At 51.3% G+C, this 20,297-nt stretch overlaps 1 protein-coding gene across 3 annotated transcripts in view; it reads right to left on the reverse strand.

The window, feature by feature from the left end:
- ZNF423 (zinc finger protein 423) overlaps nt 1-20,297 on the reverse strand; it is a 333,279-nt gene that overhangs the window by 87,941 nt on the left and 225,041 nt on the right. The window contains exon 6 of one of the 3 annotated variants that reach the window (XM_053906078.1): nt 15,479-15,676. The exons of the other annotated variants lie outside the window; for them this stretch is intronic. Within the exon in view, the coding sequence (XP_053762053.1) occupies nt 15,621-15,676 (56 nt within the window). The 3' untranslated portion in view covers nt 15,479-15,620. Of the gene's footprint in view, nt 1-15,478; nt 15,677-20,297 lie in introns of those variants that run through there. 3 annotated transcript variants of the gene reach the window in all.

Raw genomic sequence — 20,297 nt, forward strand, 5'->3', positions numbered from 1 at the left:
AGTAGCTAGCCACAGCCCCGACCACCCATTTCCAAATTACCTTCCGGCTGTGGCGAAAGAGACTCCAAGATAACCTCACCCAGTCCAACCCGAAGAACCCCTCAGGGTGACAAGGCCCAAATGGAAGACTTAATGCAGAAATAATCTAGTTATGATCAAAAGGCCAGAACCACGAGTGTCCCCCAGACCACAGGCAAGAGGTTGGGTGGGAGGTCACTCAGGACATAGGCAGGAGCTCAGCCTCTCTGTCAGCTCCTCAGAGAAGCAACCAGAACCTTCCCACCCACCCCCAGGTTTTCCCCACATCTCACATCCTTCAGATTCACGCACCCACTACCAACCTGTCGCCCCAAACGGCCAACCATTGCTGCCTAGTCCTGGGGTGGAGGGAAGAATTTGTTGTTGTTGTTTTTTAGTTGAATGCGTTTTTAAAAATCTATTCACGTGTGAAGTGCAGCCTGCCTCTGCCACAGAGGGCATGCTTTGCAATCTGAATCGGCAAATTTGTTAACTGACTGTTGAGCCTAATGTTATACCACTATTCTGCCTCTCGTTAGCAACACAAATTACGGGCAATTAGCCGGCTGACTGTTCAAAGGCAGTTCAATTTCATGTATAAAGAGAACTATATAATGCTTAATGTATCTATCAAATGTAATAGCCCAAACAAAATTAATGATATGAATACAATGAGTGCTTATATGGGATAATTACAAGGTGTCCATCACGAGGAGTGTGCCACGGAGTCAGACACACAATTCAGGCAAACAGTCACCAAAGTTGTCGAGGCTGGCCCAGGCTATTTGGAGAGAAAAGTCACCGTGAGGCAGAAGGCGGCTCAGCCGCTTCCAGCGACAGGGCAGGAAAGGCAGGCCGCTGGGGTGGCTGAACAACACAAGTTGTGGCTTCAAGCCCTGAGTGCAGTGAGACGGTAGACAAGTCCCCGAGACTCCATTTCCTCATCTGTAAAATGGGAACAACGGCATCTACCTCTCAGAGCACTCACATAGCACAACACAAGCAAGTGACAGACAAAGAGCTTGGCGAACTCCGCAGGCCTCGCCCAGAGGAAGGCGGTGATGCTGTTGATGTTACTATGATTACATAAGAATTTCCGAGGTGAGGCCCAGCAGACCTCTTCCCGCCCGCGTCGCTGACTGGAGTCGCGTGGCAGGATACAAATGACACTCCGATTTAATTACCACCTTCTTTTTTTTTTTTTTTTTTTTTTCCTCCGGTAACTAAACATTCTCCTCTGCTCAGTATCCCTGGAATGGCAGGGCCATTCCCAGCGTATTACTTGCATATCTATAATTAAATAATTAAGAATTGTTCAAGCCCTTCCAAACACAACAAAAGGCGATGATTATTTCAAACCCACTTTAGGAAAAGTCAAGCCCCTATCAGCTCCATTTTTTGCTAATAGTTATGCAAGGCTGCACCGGCACCATTCCCTCTTGCATGCCAGCACACCAATAAATTAAGATATTCCTGGCCGCATCTGCACGAGGGAAATTAGAGCATTACCTGGTCCCCGCCAGTGTGCCAGCTCCGAGCGGCAGGCGCAGCCCACGCTGGGCGACCAGCTGTCTGTGAATGTGGTGTGTGGATCACAGCTCGGAGCCAGGGGATCTCTTAGGAGGCCTGCGCTAATATCACAACTGCCTCGCTGCAGGACTGTTCCCTTCACAGCACAGTATTCAAACACTTCTTCCGCCTCTTTCTTTCCAGCTCCGGACCAGGGAGAACCAGGACCTGGGGCCTCCGAGCTGCTCCCCGATGCCGATACGTGCTTGGCTGAGTTTTCCTGCTCGCCCTGAGTCCTCACCGGTGGGGAGAGCAGTGAGGCACTTTGTTTGCTGTAAACCCCAGCCCCGGCTGCCCGGGAGGAGGGGTGACCTCATTCCTGGTGGGCGTAACATCGCCAGGCACAGCGTCTTTGGCTTTGATGGGGACAAGTGGCCAACGCCGAGGTTCAAACGCCAAAATGATTCCAAAATCATTTACACGGGCACGAGACGACTGTCCCCAAAGGAGGCGAAGACCTGCTTCAAGGCTTTGGATCCAAGTGTGTGTGCGTCTCAGGAGACGATATTCAGTGTCCGACACGTTCCTTTAAGTCTGAATCCCCCTCCCCCTTCCGAGACCCCGACCACGACAGACAGGCCCTGGAAGCGGTCCCTGGCTTTAGACAAACAAAAGCAAAGAACGGACTGCCGCGGGCCTTCAGTTTGGCAAGTGCATGAGCCATCCAGGATGCAGCCTCTGTGGCAAACAGAGCCTGAGGCGCCGCAGGCCCGGACCAGAGCTGGAGCCTGGCTGGCCAAAAGCTACGGGGGTCCAACAACCGGGTATGGGTTGTGGGGATGGACAGAGGAGGTGCTTCGGGAGCTGCCCTGAGGCAGAGGACTGAGATGTGAGTCCCTGACACCGGGGTGTGGGAGAAGGTGAAGACGTGTTCAGGGCATGTGGAGTTGGATGGCCAGTAGGCAACTGGCTGTGAGGGTGAATGTAAGAGAGAAGGAAGCCGGGCCTGGAGACCACCAATTGGGGGGTGCTTAGATATGCATGCGGACAAGTGTTCAGAGAGTGCTCAGTGGGGTCCAGTGGCCTAGGAGGACCACGAAAGCCACCAGCTTCCACAGTCAGGCGTCACTAGTGACCCCGGCAAGAAGTGTTTCAAGGAGCATCATGCTCTCTTTAACGCCTCCGAGTTCCCGTTGTGCTCACCACCTGGAGGATCTCTCTTCCCTCTCACGAACTCCTACTCATCCTTCAGAGGCCCAGCTCAAATGACCTTCTACTTTCAGACTTCTGTTGACCAGTCTTTAGCCTCACCTACCTACCCTCCCCACACATAACCAGGACAGGAAATCACTCCCTGACCCATTTGTACTACACTTAGGAACCTGCACATCCACATGTCCACCCCTCCCATCAGACTGGATGTTCCTTTAGAGCAGGGGCTTGGTTTGCTCTGGTTAAGGATCCCCTACACTCGACTCAAATCCTGGGACAGAGTTGGCAGACAAAGACAGAAGGTGTGAGGGGGAGTCTATTCCAAGTCTGGGGCAGCGTCTGAGATCCATGGATGTTCCCTGTGGCCATGAAGCTGATCCAGAGGTTGTATCTGGGGTCCACTCTCCACACCAAAGGGGTCAGTTACCAGAAGGCCATGGGAGTCCTGCATGATGTACTCGGGGCACTGGGATGAACTCTTCCTACCCTGGGCACACCTGAGGCCTCTGCACAGGTGGGTGGCAGCCAGCTCCGATCTTACACACACGGAGGCTAAGCCCCACCCCCAAAGGACAGAGCTCCCTTAGGGTTCCATGAGAGCCACACAGAGTGAAAACTGGATTCTTCCCCCCTTGCCTCCATCTGGGGACCAGCTGTAAATTGTGCTACACCCTTCTTGGGTTCATGAGCAGGTTAAACTCCACCCAAGCTGCCTTCATCGGTGCTCAAATGTGCTATATTCTTCTGGATATCTTTTCGGATTACTCCATTCCCTGCATTCTCTGTCCTGACCAAAAAATATACTCTAACATTAAGCACAAATCGCTTATAACATGAGAGAGGTTTTTTTGTAGCTATGTTTTGCTCCCAAATAAACAGAAAGCTTCTAGCAGGCAGAAACAAGTCCTACACCTTTCCAATATCTTCCTTGATCCGGAGCCAAGTACAGGAGCTCAGTAAGCCTATCTGACAGACTCGTGCACTTAAAGCACCAGTTCACCACCCGTGGCAGACATTGCTAATTAAGCACCTATCTGCTCTCTCTGTGATGGATGATTCACTCCTAGAACCTGATTGCTCCTGCCCGTCTTATATGGTGGCTGTTCCCCATCAGCAATGAAGAAGCTGGGAAACGTGAGACTTCCAGGAGGCCCCAAGAAGGGGCTGCTCAGGGTGGCAATGTGCTTGGAGGGGGCCCCTTTCTGAGGCTCTCCCAGCCTCCATCTGTGGAAAGCTGACGAGGTCGCAGAAAATCAAGAGAAACAAAGAGGAGAACCACCATCCCCAGTTCTCAGTGTTTCTTCCAAGAGTCATGGCAACCACTCTTCCCCGCTCACCACTCCAGCCACCAGCCACTCAAAGTCCAGAGCAAAGGGAGAAACCCACTGCCCTACCTACGACATGCCCTTCTCTAGGCTTCTGGCTGCCCACCCAGCAGAAACCAGACAAAGGGATAAGACGAAAAGGTGGGCAACTTGGATGCAGCTCATTGGCTGCTTTTAATATTCCTTTATAAACATTCTTTCTTCCTCCTTTGCTACTTACTCTTCTCTGGGCTAAGAAACGTAGCTCAAGACCTGATCGGGGTATCACTTTTCAAATGCCCAAATCCCTGTAAAGGTTTAGTGTCTGGCTGTGTGCATTTTGCTCAGTATTAACATGTTCAATGGAGTACTTTGATTTTTTTTTTATCTAGACGCCAGAAGCTGGTGAATATATGCTTCATAGCTTCAGATAAACCTTTTGTTCTTCTGGGGCTGATCAGCTGGTAGAGCAGCGAGAGGGAGAAGGGGAGGGGAATTCACAGGGGCTCAGCGGTTTCAAAAAGTCAAATTACCTCTGAGCCATAGCAAGGCTGATAATTTAAATGAAAAAATATATATACAGGCTGCAGCACACAACACCGTCTCTGGTAGGACTTTTAATGAAGCCCCAGTTGTGATGACACTGAAGCCGGAACGCTACAGTGGGATAATTACTTGGCTCCCACACAGCTGAGTTCCATAGATGCATTATTAACGGCACATTCCTCGCCATAACGAGAGCTGAACAGAGGTAAGCTCCGCAGACCTGGGCGTCCGCCATTAGCGGCCTGGTGCAAACACAAATGAGTGTTTTCACAAAAGCATGCAAAGGTTGTGAAATTCCAACGAATCCAGGGCTTGGAGGTGGGCATGGGGTGGGGGTGAAAGGGAAGGGAGGAAAGGGTACAATATAAATATAAACATGTGTGTGTGTGCGTGTGTGTGTGTGTGTGTGTATTTGGTCCACGCAGACGTGGCCAGAGATGTCACCTTTCCCTGCACAATGTACTTGGAGTAAGGCAACCTGGGAAATTATGGAGTCAGAACACATTGATTTTCCCGCAACAGATCCAGGCGGCAGCCCTGATGAAGAATTACGGAGGAAATGCGATAACCTAATTCTCCTCCAACCTGGCCCTGCCGCTCCTGCAGCCGGGAGCTTACCTGGCTGGGGCCACGGGGCGGCGCCTCCTGACCTGGGCACGCTGCACAGCCGGGCTCCCATTTGGCACTTCCAGGCTGCCCCCTCCCCCTCCGTTCCCAGCCCCGGTTCCCCTCCCGAGCCCCCCGGCGCTGGCTCAGGCCACATTTTCAGGACATGCAGGGATCACCAGCTGCCTCAGAGTCCAAGGGCCTTCCGGAAAGGGGTAAGCCACGGATATGGGTATTCTTGCTCCCAGCTCACCCCAATTAAAGCCAGGGACAAAGACACACGTAGCATTGTTATGCGGGGCCAGAGGGATCCTATGCACGTCCCGTACAGAGGCTCTAGAGCACTGGGGTGACTTAGAGGAGACGGTGGGAAGCCGGTGCCCGGGCCCTGTGCTTCCCCGCGGTCCTCTCCTCGGTTTCGCTTCCCCTGGAAGCGTCTGTTTCAAGGTGACCCTGTTTCGCGAGTTAGCCCCAGCGTCCCCCGCCTGCTCACAGAACCAGGGGCCTCCCAGTAATTAACACCCGTACTTGATGAGGTCCAGCTGGCAAACTGAAGCGATGCCAGCATCCTCCACTCAACAACCTGGGCTCCTCCAGCCGGGCCCCAGTGAGGGCCCCTCCCTCCATGTCCATTCTGGCCACCCTGTCCCTGGAGGACAAGGCAAAAGTCACCCATCTAGCATGGGTGTGCAGTAAGAAGTGGTTTATAACAGTGAAAAGCTGAACACTCCAACGGGTAATTTAAACTGTAGCAGTTCTGAGAACGAATCGGCAAGCAGCCACAGAAAATGATGGTGTAGACGTGTGTGTGCTGACATGGGAAGCTGTCACCATATACTGCTGGAGGGGAAAGGTTACAAAACAGTATGGATATTGTAACTCCATTTAAAACTAAACACTGTGTAAAAGAGTACACAGTGGTTCCATTTGTACGAAGGAACAAAACAGGCGCCAGTATCTTTGCTGTCTGAAGTCAAGATCATGGTTACTCTGGGGGTGGGACTAGCAGGGGGTAGGACGTGGTCCCCTGGGGTGCAGGCGATGGCGTGTCACCATCCAGTGCTATCTGCACTGATGGGTTCGGTGTGGGAAAGCTCAGCGAGCTTACACTTATGACTTTGGAGCTTTTCTGTATGTAAGTTATGCATCAATAACAAGTCATTACATATTTATTGATATGTGTGCTTTTCTGTATAAATATCAAACTTCAATAAAATGTTTTTTAAAACTGTGTTTACACGTGTATGAACACACAGAGTCAGGAAAGGTAAACAACAAATTGTTAACAGCAGTTTCCCCCAGGAGACAAGATTAAGGGTGATTTCTATCTTTCTATTCATCAGCATTTTTTTGGGGGGGGAAGGAAAATACATTAAGTTGTGTGTGTGTGTGCGTGTGTGTGTGCGTGCGCGTGCACGCGTGTGTATGTTTTTAAGATTTTTTAAACAGGGAGGGGCAACTTGCCTGAAATTATAAGGAACACGGTCAATTAGCAAGATGAATAATAACACCCACCACACATCATCATCTATTCAACAAATAAAAGCGCTCAAATGCAATTTAGGACCTGTTCCGCCTGAGCCTTCTGGATGCGGGCTCTCCTAGAAAAACCGAGGCAGAATTCTTCTGCAGGAGTCCCTGGCCCATGAGCAGTGTGAGCCAAAACGTAAACAAACAGCTCTGTGTGGCAGTTCATCTCTGCAAAGCTTAAGAGCGGTCACCCACGCCGCCAGGAACCGGCCACGTGCACCCAGAGAATAGTTAGACAAAAGAAAAGCACACGGGAAGTTCCGACCCACTCGGAAAAGGTGTGTGATCCCCTCCCAACCTCAGCCACAGCCCACCCACCCACACTGTTCCCCTCCCCTCCCCTCCCCAACACCCTCCTTGCTCATTTCCGATCACTTTCTGACACATCTATCTTAACCCCGCTATTCCCCATATGCACAAATTCCCACTGATGCTCAAAACACAGGTGAGAAGAAATAGAAGGTAAGCAAGATGTCAGAGTGGGAAGAGCTCGTGGGGAAGAAGTTGGTCATCCAGGCAGATTAATCATCTGCCCCCAACCCAGACCAATATCCTTTAAATACCTAATCTAGATTTATTTAGAGGAGACGGGAAGGTTGTCGGGGGGTAGCGAGTAGAAGGGGGGACCCCTGGTGGCGGCTGCAGGCTGTCGGATTCTGTCCCCAGCAATCCAGCTCTGACCCCAGACTCCTCCTGCCGCAGCAAAACAAAAGCTCCGCAGGTTTATAGACCCCACCCCTTAAAGAGTGTGCCTCATGTTTGGACCCTGCCCCTGCCGGGCCTCCTTGGAAATGGCCCTCCAAGAAGTCCCGCCTGGAGATACTTCCATGGGGTTGTAGCACCTCCCAAAGGTTTGCTACCAAACTCAACCAAGTCACTGTCCCTCCATGCTTCAGCTTCTTTGAAAAGTGGAAAATCGAAATCTGAGCCCTAGCCTCTTCACAGGGAGTGGGGATGCCCTGGACCTGAGAACCCGTGAGACTGCTGGTGTGGCACCTAGAAGCAGGCCACTTCCTTCTGAAAGGGGACAGAGATTATTTAGCAAAGCACAAGGCAAAAAAACTATTTCCTACCAGAGGGAGGACCAAGAACTTTGCTAGGGGCTTAGGGGCAGCAATTTCTATCTGTGATGCTCTCCTAGGTCCCTGTTGGAGGAGCAGTGAGCTCAGGGCCAGACCAGCAGAGGAAGGAAGGCCTCCCACAGTCACCGAGGGTCCCCAAGACGCAACTCCCTACACCCCTTCAGGAGACCTGGTATGAAATGTCCTAGATTACTGGGGATGGGCCAAGCCAGCAGAATAGACCCCGAAAACAAAACCAAAAGCAGAGCAAAGCAAGTTCTTGAAAACTCCCTCCCCCCAAACTGCCCGCCCCTCAGCTGAGGGGTGGGGGCCTCCAGGCAGAGGCCCTGGCACTGGCCTCCCCCAGCCATGAAAAAGGGATGTTTTCTGGATTGAGAAGCAAACTTCCTCTTACAGATTGCTCTGGGTGTTCTGAGACCAGGGTCCAGTTGTCTCTCTCTTTATTAAAAAATACCATACTTCCCTTCCCTTTGGAACCTCTTTCCTGACTCCTCTTTCCTCCTCTTTCATCAGAAAGTTTGGTGGGAAGAAATGGCCATGCACACCTGCACTACCATGGCCAGCAGTCTCTGTGCTGGAGAGCCCCCAGGTCTCTCCCAGTGAAGAGGTCAGCTGTTCTACAGAGAGGATGCTCCTCTGTCCCTCTCTCCAACTCTCTCTCTCTCCTCTCTCTCTCACACACAGATCCAGAAACACACAGGCACACAGAAGAAGGGGCTGCCTGTCACGCACACTCAGACACACCACACACACACACACACACACACACACACACACACATCAGAGACATACACAGAAGTGCACAAAACAGAGAAATAACCCGATAGATCCAAATACATAGAATCAAACAAATATACAAGGCCACAAACACTCCCAAACCCAAACCCAAAACACAGACACAAACCCACAAACATCAAATCTAGTGACCCGAAAAAACCCACACACACACAAACACATAAATAGAAGACTCAGCAACAAGCCCACAGGCATGCAAATGTAGAGACGCAAATAAATACAAATTACACACAAACTCCCTGCTACAACAACAACAAATCAAATAGGCAGAAACCCACAGCCAGGCTCAGGGACAAACCCCCAGATAAGGTTGTCAATTCAGATATCTCGGGATTGAGCAAGGAGGGCAGAAACAGGCTGGTTATTGCAAAACTGGACCAAGCATGCAGGCGAGGCCAGAACAGACTCTTCCAGAACTCCCTGGCAGCCTCTTTCTGGTTGGGGTCCTTAAACTCCTCCCCCTCCCTCCCAACCCTGGCCACTTCCTGAGACCCCAACAGGACCCTCGGCAACACAGCTGCAGGCTGGAGGGCAGGGAGTGATTCAGGGGTTGGGGGTGGGGGCTCTCTCTCCTGTCTCCTAGAGCTCCTTTTCCTCCCAAATTAGGGCCGTACAAAAAAGGGGCTCAAGAAGTTAGGGTATCCTTGCACCCAAGATTCAGATGGGCTCTCTCAGGGGCAAACCAAGAACAGGACATGCCTCACGGGCTACAGACAGAAGCTGAGCACAGAGGTCAAATCTTTATAAACCCCAGGACTAAACTGCCCTCCCCACAGCCCCTCGTCCTGCTGGTATCTCCATTCTGCAAGGTGCTCAATAGCATCTTCCTGCCACAGACCCCTTCGGCCTGCCTGACTTACACCCAGAGTAGCAACTCTGATATTTAGGATTCACAGCTAAGAATTCCATTTTAAAAATATCGTTATCTACCGATATCCCTACCCAACAATAGGCTAACAAAATATTAATTTTTGCAGCTGACCAGTTCTCAACCAGTAAATTGGGGAGAATAATCTCTAAAACCGAACCCAGCTTCACTAACCTTGAAACGTCCACCAAAATTAGCACCAAACTTTTATACCACACTCGCTTCCTGGAAAATAAACATATCAATTGTCTTTTCAAACCTCTATAGTATTTTGTCAATATTTTTTTATTACAGCAGAGAATGTATAAATATTTTATTATAAACCAAAGGCCTAAAATAAACAGTTTAGTAAATAGTTATTACATTACAAGGAAAAACATCTGTGGAAACTGCTTTCCATGTAATTATTCTTGCTATTTTACATTAGCGCTCAACGTGAATTTCTTTGGCACTAATGTTTCACTTGTTCTAAATCTTCCTCCTTGTTGCTATTATTAAAATCTTAAAAAGGTGCCAAATCTTAAATGAAGAAAAAAAAATGATTCACTAGAAATTATTCATATCACAGTGAGTCGCTACTAAACCTGGCAGGGGTGCAGTATTTTCGGTGAAATTAACATAAAATATACAACTGCAAATTATCCAGGAAATAGCTATGTTCTTTACGGCATGCTTTTACATTCGGAAAAAAATGTTCTCCTTCTCCATCTCACACAAAGCCACAGACAGCCCCACTCCGGCAAGTTTTAAAGGGAAAGTAATAGATTTGTCAAAGGAGCACGGGCTTTGAGAAACAGACTAACAAATAGCTCGTGGGTGGATCAGCCTTAGGTAATTACCAGAGACAACGTCAGAAACGTAGGGAAGGCAAGAAAAACAGCCGGCAGCTTTCTTCCCCCTCGATTCCAGAGAATGTATTTCCTCTCACAGGCCTCAGCTCTGTCTCCTAAACACAAGAAAAACTGTAACACCATGTAAAATGCAAATCTCGCTGTAAATATTTTATAAAATTGTTGCATACATCCCAAAAGCTATAGGTCTTAATTGAGAGCAGGCGATTTTTCTAGTCAATATATGGAAATGGAAAATGCTAATTTGTGTTTTTCTACTTATGAAACACCCTGGAGAACAGCAAGCCACAAATGCACTCACTTTAATATTATAAATATAATTTGGCTCCCTCTTTACCATCCCCACAGCCCTGGCTTTTATCTCCCTGTGGCTGCAGGAGGAGAGATGGAGAATCGCTTTCACAGCATCAGCCCGGGAAGGCGGCCTCGGATGTTGGCAGGGGGGACATGAGGCACAGAGCTGTGTGCCCCCTCCCCTACCATCTTCACCCCCTGGGGAGTGGCAGGCAAGGGCCACAGGCCAGGAGGCACTGCCCAGCGTCTGTTCCCGAAAGGGCCGGAATCAAGAATGAAGGTGGGAGCTGTGGCCACGTGGCTCCTCCCTCCTCCTCTGTTGGGCCTGTTTGGGGTCTGTGCTCCTTCTGACTGCCTCAGAGCTCCCTCTGGGCAAAGGAGACTTCTCTAAGGGCCACCCCTAGAGCAGCCAGGATGAACAGGGGTGACTAGTGACTAGCAAGATGGTCGAGCGATGCAAGTTGGAAATGCCTATTTCCAAACTCCCAAGAGAGATTAAGGCCTCTGCCAAGGATCCTGAGAGCCTACCCCTCCCAGCAAGGGGAGCCCTGCTTCCTCAAGGGCCCACAGGCCGCCCACCCCCACCCCCCTGCACCCCCATCTCACAGTACACTTCCCATCAGGAACACAGGGGCTTTCCCACCTAGAGCTGCACAACCCTAATCACACGCGGCTACGGAACGCTTGAAATGCGGCTGCTCCACACGCAGCGCAAAATACACATCAGATTCTGCAACCTTAGTAGGAGAAAACAAATATGAAAAATTTTCATTAATTACTTTTTAAGCTGACTGTACAGTGCAATCATAATAGTTTGGATATATTGGGTTAAATAAAAATAGTTCATCTGTTTCCTTCTACTTTTTTTCAGTGCAGCTAGTAACACATTTAAAATTACACATGTGCCTCAAATCTTATGCCCCTTGGACAGCGTGCTCTAGAGTACGCTCTGGTTTGCTGTGCAAAGCCTGCGTCGTGTGAGTGTGTGTGAGCATGGTTCTCTTAGACACCGTGCAAATAGGAGGTCCCCAACATTATGATCCCAGAGCTTTACAGGTCTCAGAGTCTGGGATCCTATGATTCTGTAAATCCGTACATCTACAGTTCAAAGAAAGCACTACATGGTAAAGAGATTCTATTACTATTGCTTCCCAGCATTTAACAAAGGTTTTACAATGATAATCATGAAGAAGGCAGGCCCTCTGGCCCTGGTCTTGCCTACTCCTCAATCAAAAAGAGCTCAAATACTTGGTGATCACAGTCCGCTTCTCCCCGCCTCCCCCCCCCCCCACCTCCCCGGCCGCCTGCTGGCTCATGAGCTCAAAACAGCTCAGCCCTTCTGACTCCACCACCACCAGGAGGCTCCCCAGTGACTCCTGCCCATGCTGACTCTCCCCCAGCTCAGAATGCAGAAGGGGCCTGTTGAGAGAGCTTGTCAATCATGCACAGCCTTTCTCTGAGTGTTATCCTCTTTCTAGAAACTGTTCTTCAACTTCTCCTCAAATTTGAGTAGCAAGGAAGCAGAGGGACTGGTGAGAAGGACACAGTTAAAGTCGGGTAGCCTGGATGTAACTCCAGGCTGCGCCTCTTCCCAGCTGTCAGAGCTTAGGTAGGTTCCTGAGCCTCTCCTTGCCTCAACTTCCTAATCTGTCAAATGGGAACGACAACACCGACTTTATAAAATTTAGGGGGAGAGTTGAAATAATGCATGTAAGGTGCCTGGATGTACTACACACTCCATAAATAGCAGCTCTTGGTATTTTTACTATTATTGTCATTTTTTGTCATTCCAGAGCCGTCCCATGACTCAAAGCCAAGTCCTTGGGTGTCTGGACCAGCATTCCCGGAGGGGAGAAAGGACAGGGCCTAGAGGACTTTCCAGCCCCTTACTAATGATAGATAAGGCAGCACCCGGGATTGGGTGCCGGGCCAAGCATTCCACTGCACAGAGAAGTCCAGGGGGTGGGGCCCATCCCCTCCAGAGGTCCAGGCCTTGCACCGCTGCATGTGCAGGCACTCTCTGCAAGTCCAAGGTGAGTGCTGTTTGCTGAACAACCTCCCTGCTTTACCTCCAGGCACTTTTGGTCATGCAAAAAAATATCAGGGGGTGGGTGGACACTGTGAGGACTGGATGGACATTATTTATAATTAACATAGGAACTGTTTACTATAAATGATTGCTTCTCAAGGCCCGAAAATTGTAGGCTGAACCATATGAAACTGCCATTTCTGTAAGCTGAAAACTGGATGCTCAACCTAGTAGCTTTAACACCTCAAAGCAGGGTGGCCCCTCTCTGGAGTACAAGGCTACACTGTGGTTAAGGGAGCCCCAGCTACTGGGGTGCCTGGGTGGCAAATAAACATCTGACTCGGTTTCAGCTCAGGTCATGATCTCATGGTTCATGAGACCGAGCCCACATTGGGCTCTGCGCTGTCAGCACAGAGCCTATTTGGGTCTCTCTCTCTCTCTCTCTCTCTCTCTCTCTCTCTCTCTCTCTCTCTGCTCCTCTCCCCCTTCAAAATAAATAAATATATAAATTTTTAAAATAATAATAAAAAGGAAGCCCCAGCTTCTGAATTCCACCCTGGGCACCTGGGGCTGAGAAGAAACCTCTCCCCAAACATGCACATGGTGTGTGAACACACAGGCATGCACATATACATGCTTCTTTGCCTTTGAATTTGCTTACAAATCAGAAAGAGGAGGTGGGAGGGATGGGAGGACGGAGAGAAAAGAGGAGACAACAGACCCATCCTACCCTGTAAACTTCAATGATCCAAAGAAAAAGACAAATCAAGGGAGTGCTTTCCCATTGCAATCAGTGCACAAAAGTGCCTGTTGGGGAGAAACCGCCTCACAAGGCTGAGCACTTGATCTTAGACACTTTAACCACACACCCATCCCCCCCCCCCCGCCCCTTTCACAGACATGTAAATCAAGACTGAGAGAGAGTGATGAACCACTCACAACAAATGAGTGGCAGAGTCAGATCTGAAGCCAGACTCTGAGACTCCAGAGCCAAGACTCAAAAACAACATGCCAGACAGAATGCGGGGGTCATGCCTGGAGTCAGGGGTCCCGGTCTGGGCTCAACTCTCGTTCAGGCCTCACTGCCTTCACCTGTTAGATGAAGACAGTGATCCTGACCTCATTTTCCTGGCAGGGATGTGGCTAAGATGGATAGATGGACATTTGGGCTTGCAAAGCTCCAGTCCGTTCATTCTTCTCATCCCCGAAACCCACTAAATGCCTGGCTCCGGTCGAGGCACCGGGTGTGCTGGCCAGGACGGGAGAGACAAGGTCCCTGGTCCACTCTGATGGGAAAGGCAAACACGACACAAAACAAGTGAGTAAGGAGATGGCAGCAGAGGCTGAGAAGCGCTATGAAGGCAATAAAACAGAAAGAGGAAAGAGTGCCGAGGTCGGGGTGGGGGTCGTCAGCCCAGCCAGGGGTGACACACGAATGGAAAAAGGCAGCTGAGTGAGAGCTGGAAAAAGAATGTTCCACACACAGAAGGCATGGCTGGGCAAACACCTCAGGATGTTCAACAAGAAACAGATCACGTGGCTAGAGCAGGGCATGCAGGAGGAGTGGGACGTGAGGCCGTGAGGTGGCAGGGCACCGCAGGCAGGTCAGTACAACCACCCGGAAGAACTGTCTGGCTGTACGGCCTCAAGCTGAACAAATCCCTACCCGCTGAGCCAACAATTCCTCTCCGGATGATCAAGCAAAGGCATGGGCACGCACGACCACAGAAGACCCCCCCACGAGGGTGAGACCCCTCCTCTCCGAGAGTGAGGACCCCCCCCTCGCCGTGGGTCACGGGTGAGACCCCTCCCACCCCTCGCCGTGGGTGACATGCCCTTCGCGGGTGAGACCATCCCCCCCCCCCCCCCCCGCCGTGGGTCACGGGTGAGACCCTTCCGCGGATGCCCTTCAAAGCGCCATTCACAACAGCCCCAAGTCAGGAACGACGGAACAACCGGCAGTGGAAGGACACACAGCAAAGTGGACGGTGCCCATGCAGGAGCATACAACTCGGCGATAAAAAGTAACAAACCACTAGTCCACAGAGGAGATGTACCTCGTGAACATTAACACTGAGCTAGAGAAGCCAGACACAAAGGCGACAGACTGGAACATTTCGTTATTCGACACTCAGAAGCAGGGCAGACTAATCTGGCGGTAGAGGTCAGAGCGTGGCTGCCCTTTGCGGGGTGCTGGCTGGAAGGGAGCATGAGGCAGCTGCAGGGGGCAGGGAAATGGGCTGTTTGTGGATGCTGGTGCTTGTTAGGTGGGTACACATGCATGAAAGTGCCGATCACATACATACGTACTTACACAGACATACTTCTGCGCCCTTATGGAATCCAAGTTCAGCCTCAGTCTACTGGGGGCAAGGCGGACCGATCATCCCCAGTTGTGGAGGCAGCAAAGACCCCTCACCTGGGGCGGCTCTTGCCCTGCCCCTGTGTCATGCAAGTCCCCTCCATGGGGACATGCTGAGTTCATGAAACCCTACAAGAAGACACCCAAAAGCCAAGCCAGCAGGACCCACAGCCCCTAAACCAACCTCAGGCTTCTAAAATCTGGGTCAGATGGAGGAAATTTTGGGCAACAACTTAGCCCCAGTTCTCCCGATGGCGGGGAAGTGGTGAGAAGCCCCAGGGCAGTGGAGACAAGGCCAGGCTGGTCAGAGGCCCAGCAGGCAGTCACGAGCCGCCCCCCCCCCCCCCCTCATGGGGAGCAGGAAGGGAGCCGGCCGACGTTTATTACCCGCCAGCAGCGAGATTGACTGCAGGCCTCCTTTGCCCACACTGAGCCATTAGCTCGTAATGGCCCCGAAGGCTCCCTCGGCCACAGACCCAGGCCCGAGCGCTCGGGCTCCGACACCAAAGATACTAATGACTACCACATTGCCGAAATAAATCATCATCGCTCAGAAGGGGCTCCGGCCGGCCGGCGGCTTCCAAACTTCATTTCACGAATTTCCCCCTTAATACTCAGCTGCCTTGGCGAGGGGGTTCTTGGGTGGACACGTCACCAGCCAATTTCTCTGCTATGGTATTTATAAAGAAAAGAAGAAAGAAGAAAATGGGGGGATATTAATCTATGCAATGCGATAGGATCTTACATTGGTGGGAATCTGGAGATTGGAGTAAAATCCCGTTTGAGACTCCCTCAAGAGTTTAATGGTCCAGACCTGGCAGCCAAAAACACCCATGAAAGTCAGGTGGAAAGTGTGTTCCAGGGAACACTGCACCCTCTGGAGAGATGCTTCATGAATACGGGGGCTCCATGACCACGTGGGGGCAAGTTGGTGTGGAGGTTGAGTGCATGGGGCCCAGAGCCACACTGGGCAGGCTCTACCCCTGGCTCTGACTCCTGCTGGCTATGTGACTTTGGGCAGACTGCTCTGCCTCTGTGTTCCTCAATTTCCCCATCCATAAAATGGGAGAATAGGGGAGTTGGTGTGAGAATTAAGTAGGACAGTCAATGCAAAGTGCTTGGACCAAGGCCTGGCACACAGGTAAGTACCCTGTGATCCCCATAGGAATCGTCAACGGGTCCAATCTCGGTAAAGACGTATAGGAGGAAACCTGGTTAACATGGTGATACGCCCACTTGCTCCCATCCAGCCATGTTATAGTTGGAGTGAGTGATGGAAGGTGAAATGATTTGCTCAAGGTCGACAAGCACATGGGGAAGGACAGGCTGGAATCCAGGCTTTCTGTTTCCCAGTCTGTATCCTTTCCCCATAAAGACCCTAACCCACAGCCTCAAAAGGCAACACTATCTACAAACATCAGCAATACAGGAGCCTGTCCAGGGCAGCTGTGAGAGGGCTTCTGAGTCCCTGGCTAGGAATGCTCCAGGCTTGTGTCTGGACCTGCTGCCCTGTGGGTCCACCCTCAGGCTTTGGACCTAAAGATGACCAGGATCACAGAAGCAGCTGGAGAACATCCTCCCAGCCTGCCTGCCTACTTGGAGGAGGCAGGAGCCAGAGTCTTGCTCCTTGAGGCTCCTGAGAGCTCCTCTAGGCCCTAGCCTGCTCTCCTCTCCCTCCTTGGCATCCCCTCCCCTGACACTCAACCTACCTCTCTGGCTAATCTAAAGTTCTCATTCCACAAACTTCAGCTCTGGCCATGAAGTCTTGTGCTCGCTCTCAATCAGCTCTGTTCCTGGTAGTGGGTCTTACACACAGTTGGTGTTTAATTATTGTTTGGGTGGGATGAAATTTCCAGCCATAATTTTATCTCTGCATAGGTTTTCCCAGCTTTCTGTCCTGGAATAGAGGTGCTCTGTTTTCAATCTGACTCCCTAGAGGCTCCAAAAATAACAGAGGGAAGGGCTAGAGTCCAGTTCATCACTGCCTCTGCCAGGAAGCCCTCCCTGACTTCTCCAGAATGCCTGTTTCAGTACCCCTTGATCACTGTTCCCTCTGACCACCAATCCCGCTGCCTGCACATCAGCCAACCACCCTCACCCCCAGTCCCACTGGGAGGGTCTGATGAGGACCTGCTCATCTTTTTCCCTCCCCTCCGGCATGGGGTATGGAGCTGCGCACGGGCGAGTCACAAGGCTAGATGCCCAGAAGCGCAGCAGCCCAGGGTTGGATGGGAGATGGAGGTCAGGAGCACTCGTGCAGGACCAGCCAGGTCAGCTGGCAGGCCAGGACCCAGGTCCCCAGACCGTGGCAAACCCAGCAAGGCTCAGGTGGGTGCCAGTTTCAGCTGGACCTTCCCTTTCACCTAACATGGAAGCAGAGGCAAAACCCAGCAGCCCCACCCAAGTGCCACCTGCGCAGGAAAACCAGGCCCCAAGCAGAAGGCTCCTCAGGCTGGGTTTGGACCAAATTCCTTCTCAGCGGCCGTACATTTCCAGCATACAGGAATTGCTCCTGCCGATTCAAAACCAGGTCAGAGAAAACCGTCTCTCGTTTCCGGCAGGGGTGAGCGTTCCTCCCGGGGAAGGGCTCCGCAAAAGTCTCCAAACCGAGCACGAGAGACAAGTGGGAACCAAGCCTCATTCCCTCGGTGGCCCTGCGGCTGCCAAAATTACTGACAAACTGACCTACAAAGAGAGTTTCTATTTTATGAGCAAACCCCAAAGGTTAACAGCGGAGCCGCCGGCAGGCGATGAGCACCGAGGAGCGGAAGCTTCCCCAGCAGCGCCCGCACGGAGCCCGGGCACCTCAGCTTCGCAGAGAAACGTGTCCCTGAAATGCCAAGGAGAAAGGGAGGATGGAAGGGGGAGGTTCCAGAACCCTGGCCAGAGGGAGGAATGGGGACATGAGGACACTGCCCATTGCCAAGTGGCCTCTCTGTCTCAAAGTTCTGGATGACTGCCACTGCCAGGGGCTGGCTGTAGTGACCTCTCTGGCAAGGCTGCCCTGTAGACCACAATGTGCATGGTGTCCCCTACAATTGTGCAGTCTACAACCTGCACAGCCATACCCTGTAAGCCTGAGTCCTATGGGGTTCCTGCCACATAAAGCATCTTGCCCCTCCAGTGCTGGTTTCATGAGCATATGACCAGTGTGGTAGCACGAGGGCCTGAATTTAGAAGGGCCCACGCTTGGTTTGTATCCTGCTATTGCTGTCTTAAAATTCTTTTTTTTTTTTAATGTTTATTTTTATTTTTGAGAGAGAGAGCATGAGCAGGGAGGAGCAGAGAGAGAGCGAGACAGAGAAATCCAAGCAGGCTCCCAGCTATCAGCACAGAGCCCGATGCGGGGCTTGAACTCATGAACCATGAGATCATGACCGGAGCTAAAATCAAGAGTCAGACGCTTAACCGACTGAGCCACCCAGGTGCCCCAACATCTTGAAATTCTTAATTTTCTAACAAGGGGCCCTGCATTTTCGTTTTGCACAAATTACATAGCTGGTCTTCCCTCCCTGTTTGAGAGCGCCAGGCCAGTGTGGACATAGAAAGAAAGGATGAGCAATTATCCAGAGGAATCATCACTGAATAATTTATACAAAAAAGTAAGAAAATTTCCAGCCTCCATCCTTCCTCATCTTCCAAGTCATCCCAATGTGGACCTACTTCTAAGGCCTTCCAGGAACAGGGGGAGGGCTAGAGGGGGCCCAGTGATGGGCAAGGGCATGGGGGTGCCAGAAATCTCCAAGGCTTGCACCCTAATGCAGGAAGCAGCTTTTGATAGCAAGAAACCCACTTGAGACTAAAGGCCCTTGGGTTTTCTCATACTGATGTCGGAGCTGCAAGAAAATCTCCTGAATTTTGGCAGAGGGTAAGTAACAAAAGGCAGGTCAGAGAATACACACAGGCAGGCAGGAAACAAGGCCGCCGTTGGCAACCCAATGACTGGGTCCTCAGGCCCCTCACCACTGACCCTTAACCCAGACCCGAAACACTGATCCGTCGCCAGTGACATCTCATCAGATCTGCCAGCGACCTGGGACAGAGCATCCGCTCCATCTAGAAGATGAGCCCAAGATTCACAGAGGTCTAGAGACTGCCCAGAACCTCCCACCAGGCCAGGCCTGACCTACAGTTCTAACCCTAACAACAGGGCAAAGTGTGAGGACAGAGGGGACCGGGGCAGCGTCTTCTGCCTTTCCCAGTGAAGTCTCACACAAACACCAACTTACACAGGAGAACACTACAGGGCTGTTCTCAGTCCCCATGTCCCACCTTCTGGGCCTCCCCCCACCATCCAGGTAGCCTAGGGGAACCTGCATGGGATGCCAGGGTGCTCAGATTGCACTCAGAACCAGTGATCTACTGGCCTCTTTTCTAGCTTCCATCAATAGTGAATGCCCGTGACACCTCAGGAGGTGTCCTGAGGCTCCCAAGGCTCACTCCATCTCTGCATCCATGCAAGGAGCATCCTGGATTTCTGCAGGGGTTCAGCTGCTTTGAAGGACACATGCTCTTAGTCAGCAGCCCTCTGACCCTGCAATTTGACTTTATCCCGCCATCCTCAAGCCTCAGAACACCGTGTAGCCACTCCCCTATGTCTGACCACCACCACCGGTGAACACAGGGCATCCACCCGATTCCTAGGTGCCCATGACCACTGCACTAAGTGGTCTGCGTAAAGTAGGAGCCTCTCCCCACCACTATCCACCAGCTTCCCTGCTTGTCCTTGTCACCAGTTCCTGGGACGATAAAATCAGAGTAGGAAAGAACAATGAAGGTAAAGCAAAACAAAACCACACGAATGAAAGCAGGGAGAAAGTATTATTAAATGTTTCTGAAAAATTATTATGTTTACCCTGGATGTTGCCTGGCTTGATTTATGCCCGCCCCCCTTCAGTCCCTCAACAGCCCCCTTTTCTCCTGTGCCAGCAGATTGGAAGGTTCCAGACACAGCCCTGGCCCCAGGGCCACAGGCCACAGAGGCCCAGCTCCAAGGTTCCTGCCAGGCTCCTGGACCCACCACCAGTAGAGGCAGTATAGACCAGAATTCCTCCAACTTCTCTGGCGATACAAATCCTAGGGGATGCTCTTCATCGACTACAGACTTCCAGGTCCCTCCCTTGGAAAGTCTCACTCCAGGGGCCAGCTGGGGGGGCTTCATGTGTTAAATGAGTGAGAAGAGTAATGAGGGGAGATGGAACTTGAGTGGACACCAGTCTGGTTTGCATTCACCCCAGCTCTTGGCCATCTGTGTGATGTTGGGCAAGTAGACGTCTGCCCCTCTCTGAGCC

This window comes from Panthera pardus, unplaced genomic scaffold, assembly GCF_024362965.1.
Source record: "Panthera pardus isolate Hobbes unplaced genomic scaffold, ASM2436296v1 HiC_scaffold_18, whole genome shotgun sequence".
NCBI classification, from domain to species: domain Eukaryota; kingdom Metazoa; phylum Chordata; class Mammalia; order Carnivora; family Felidae; genus Panthera; species Panthera pardus.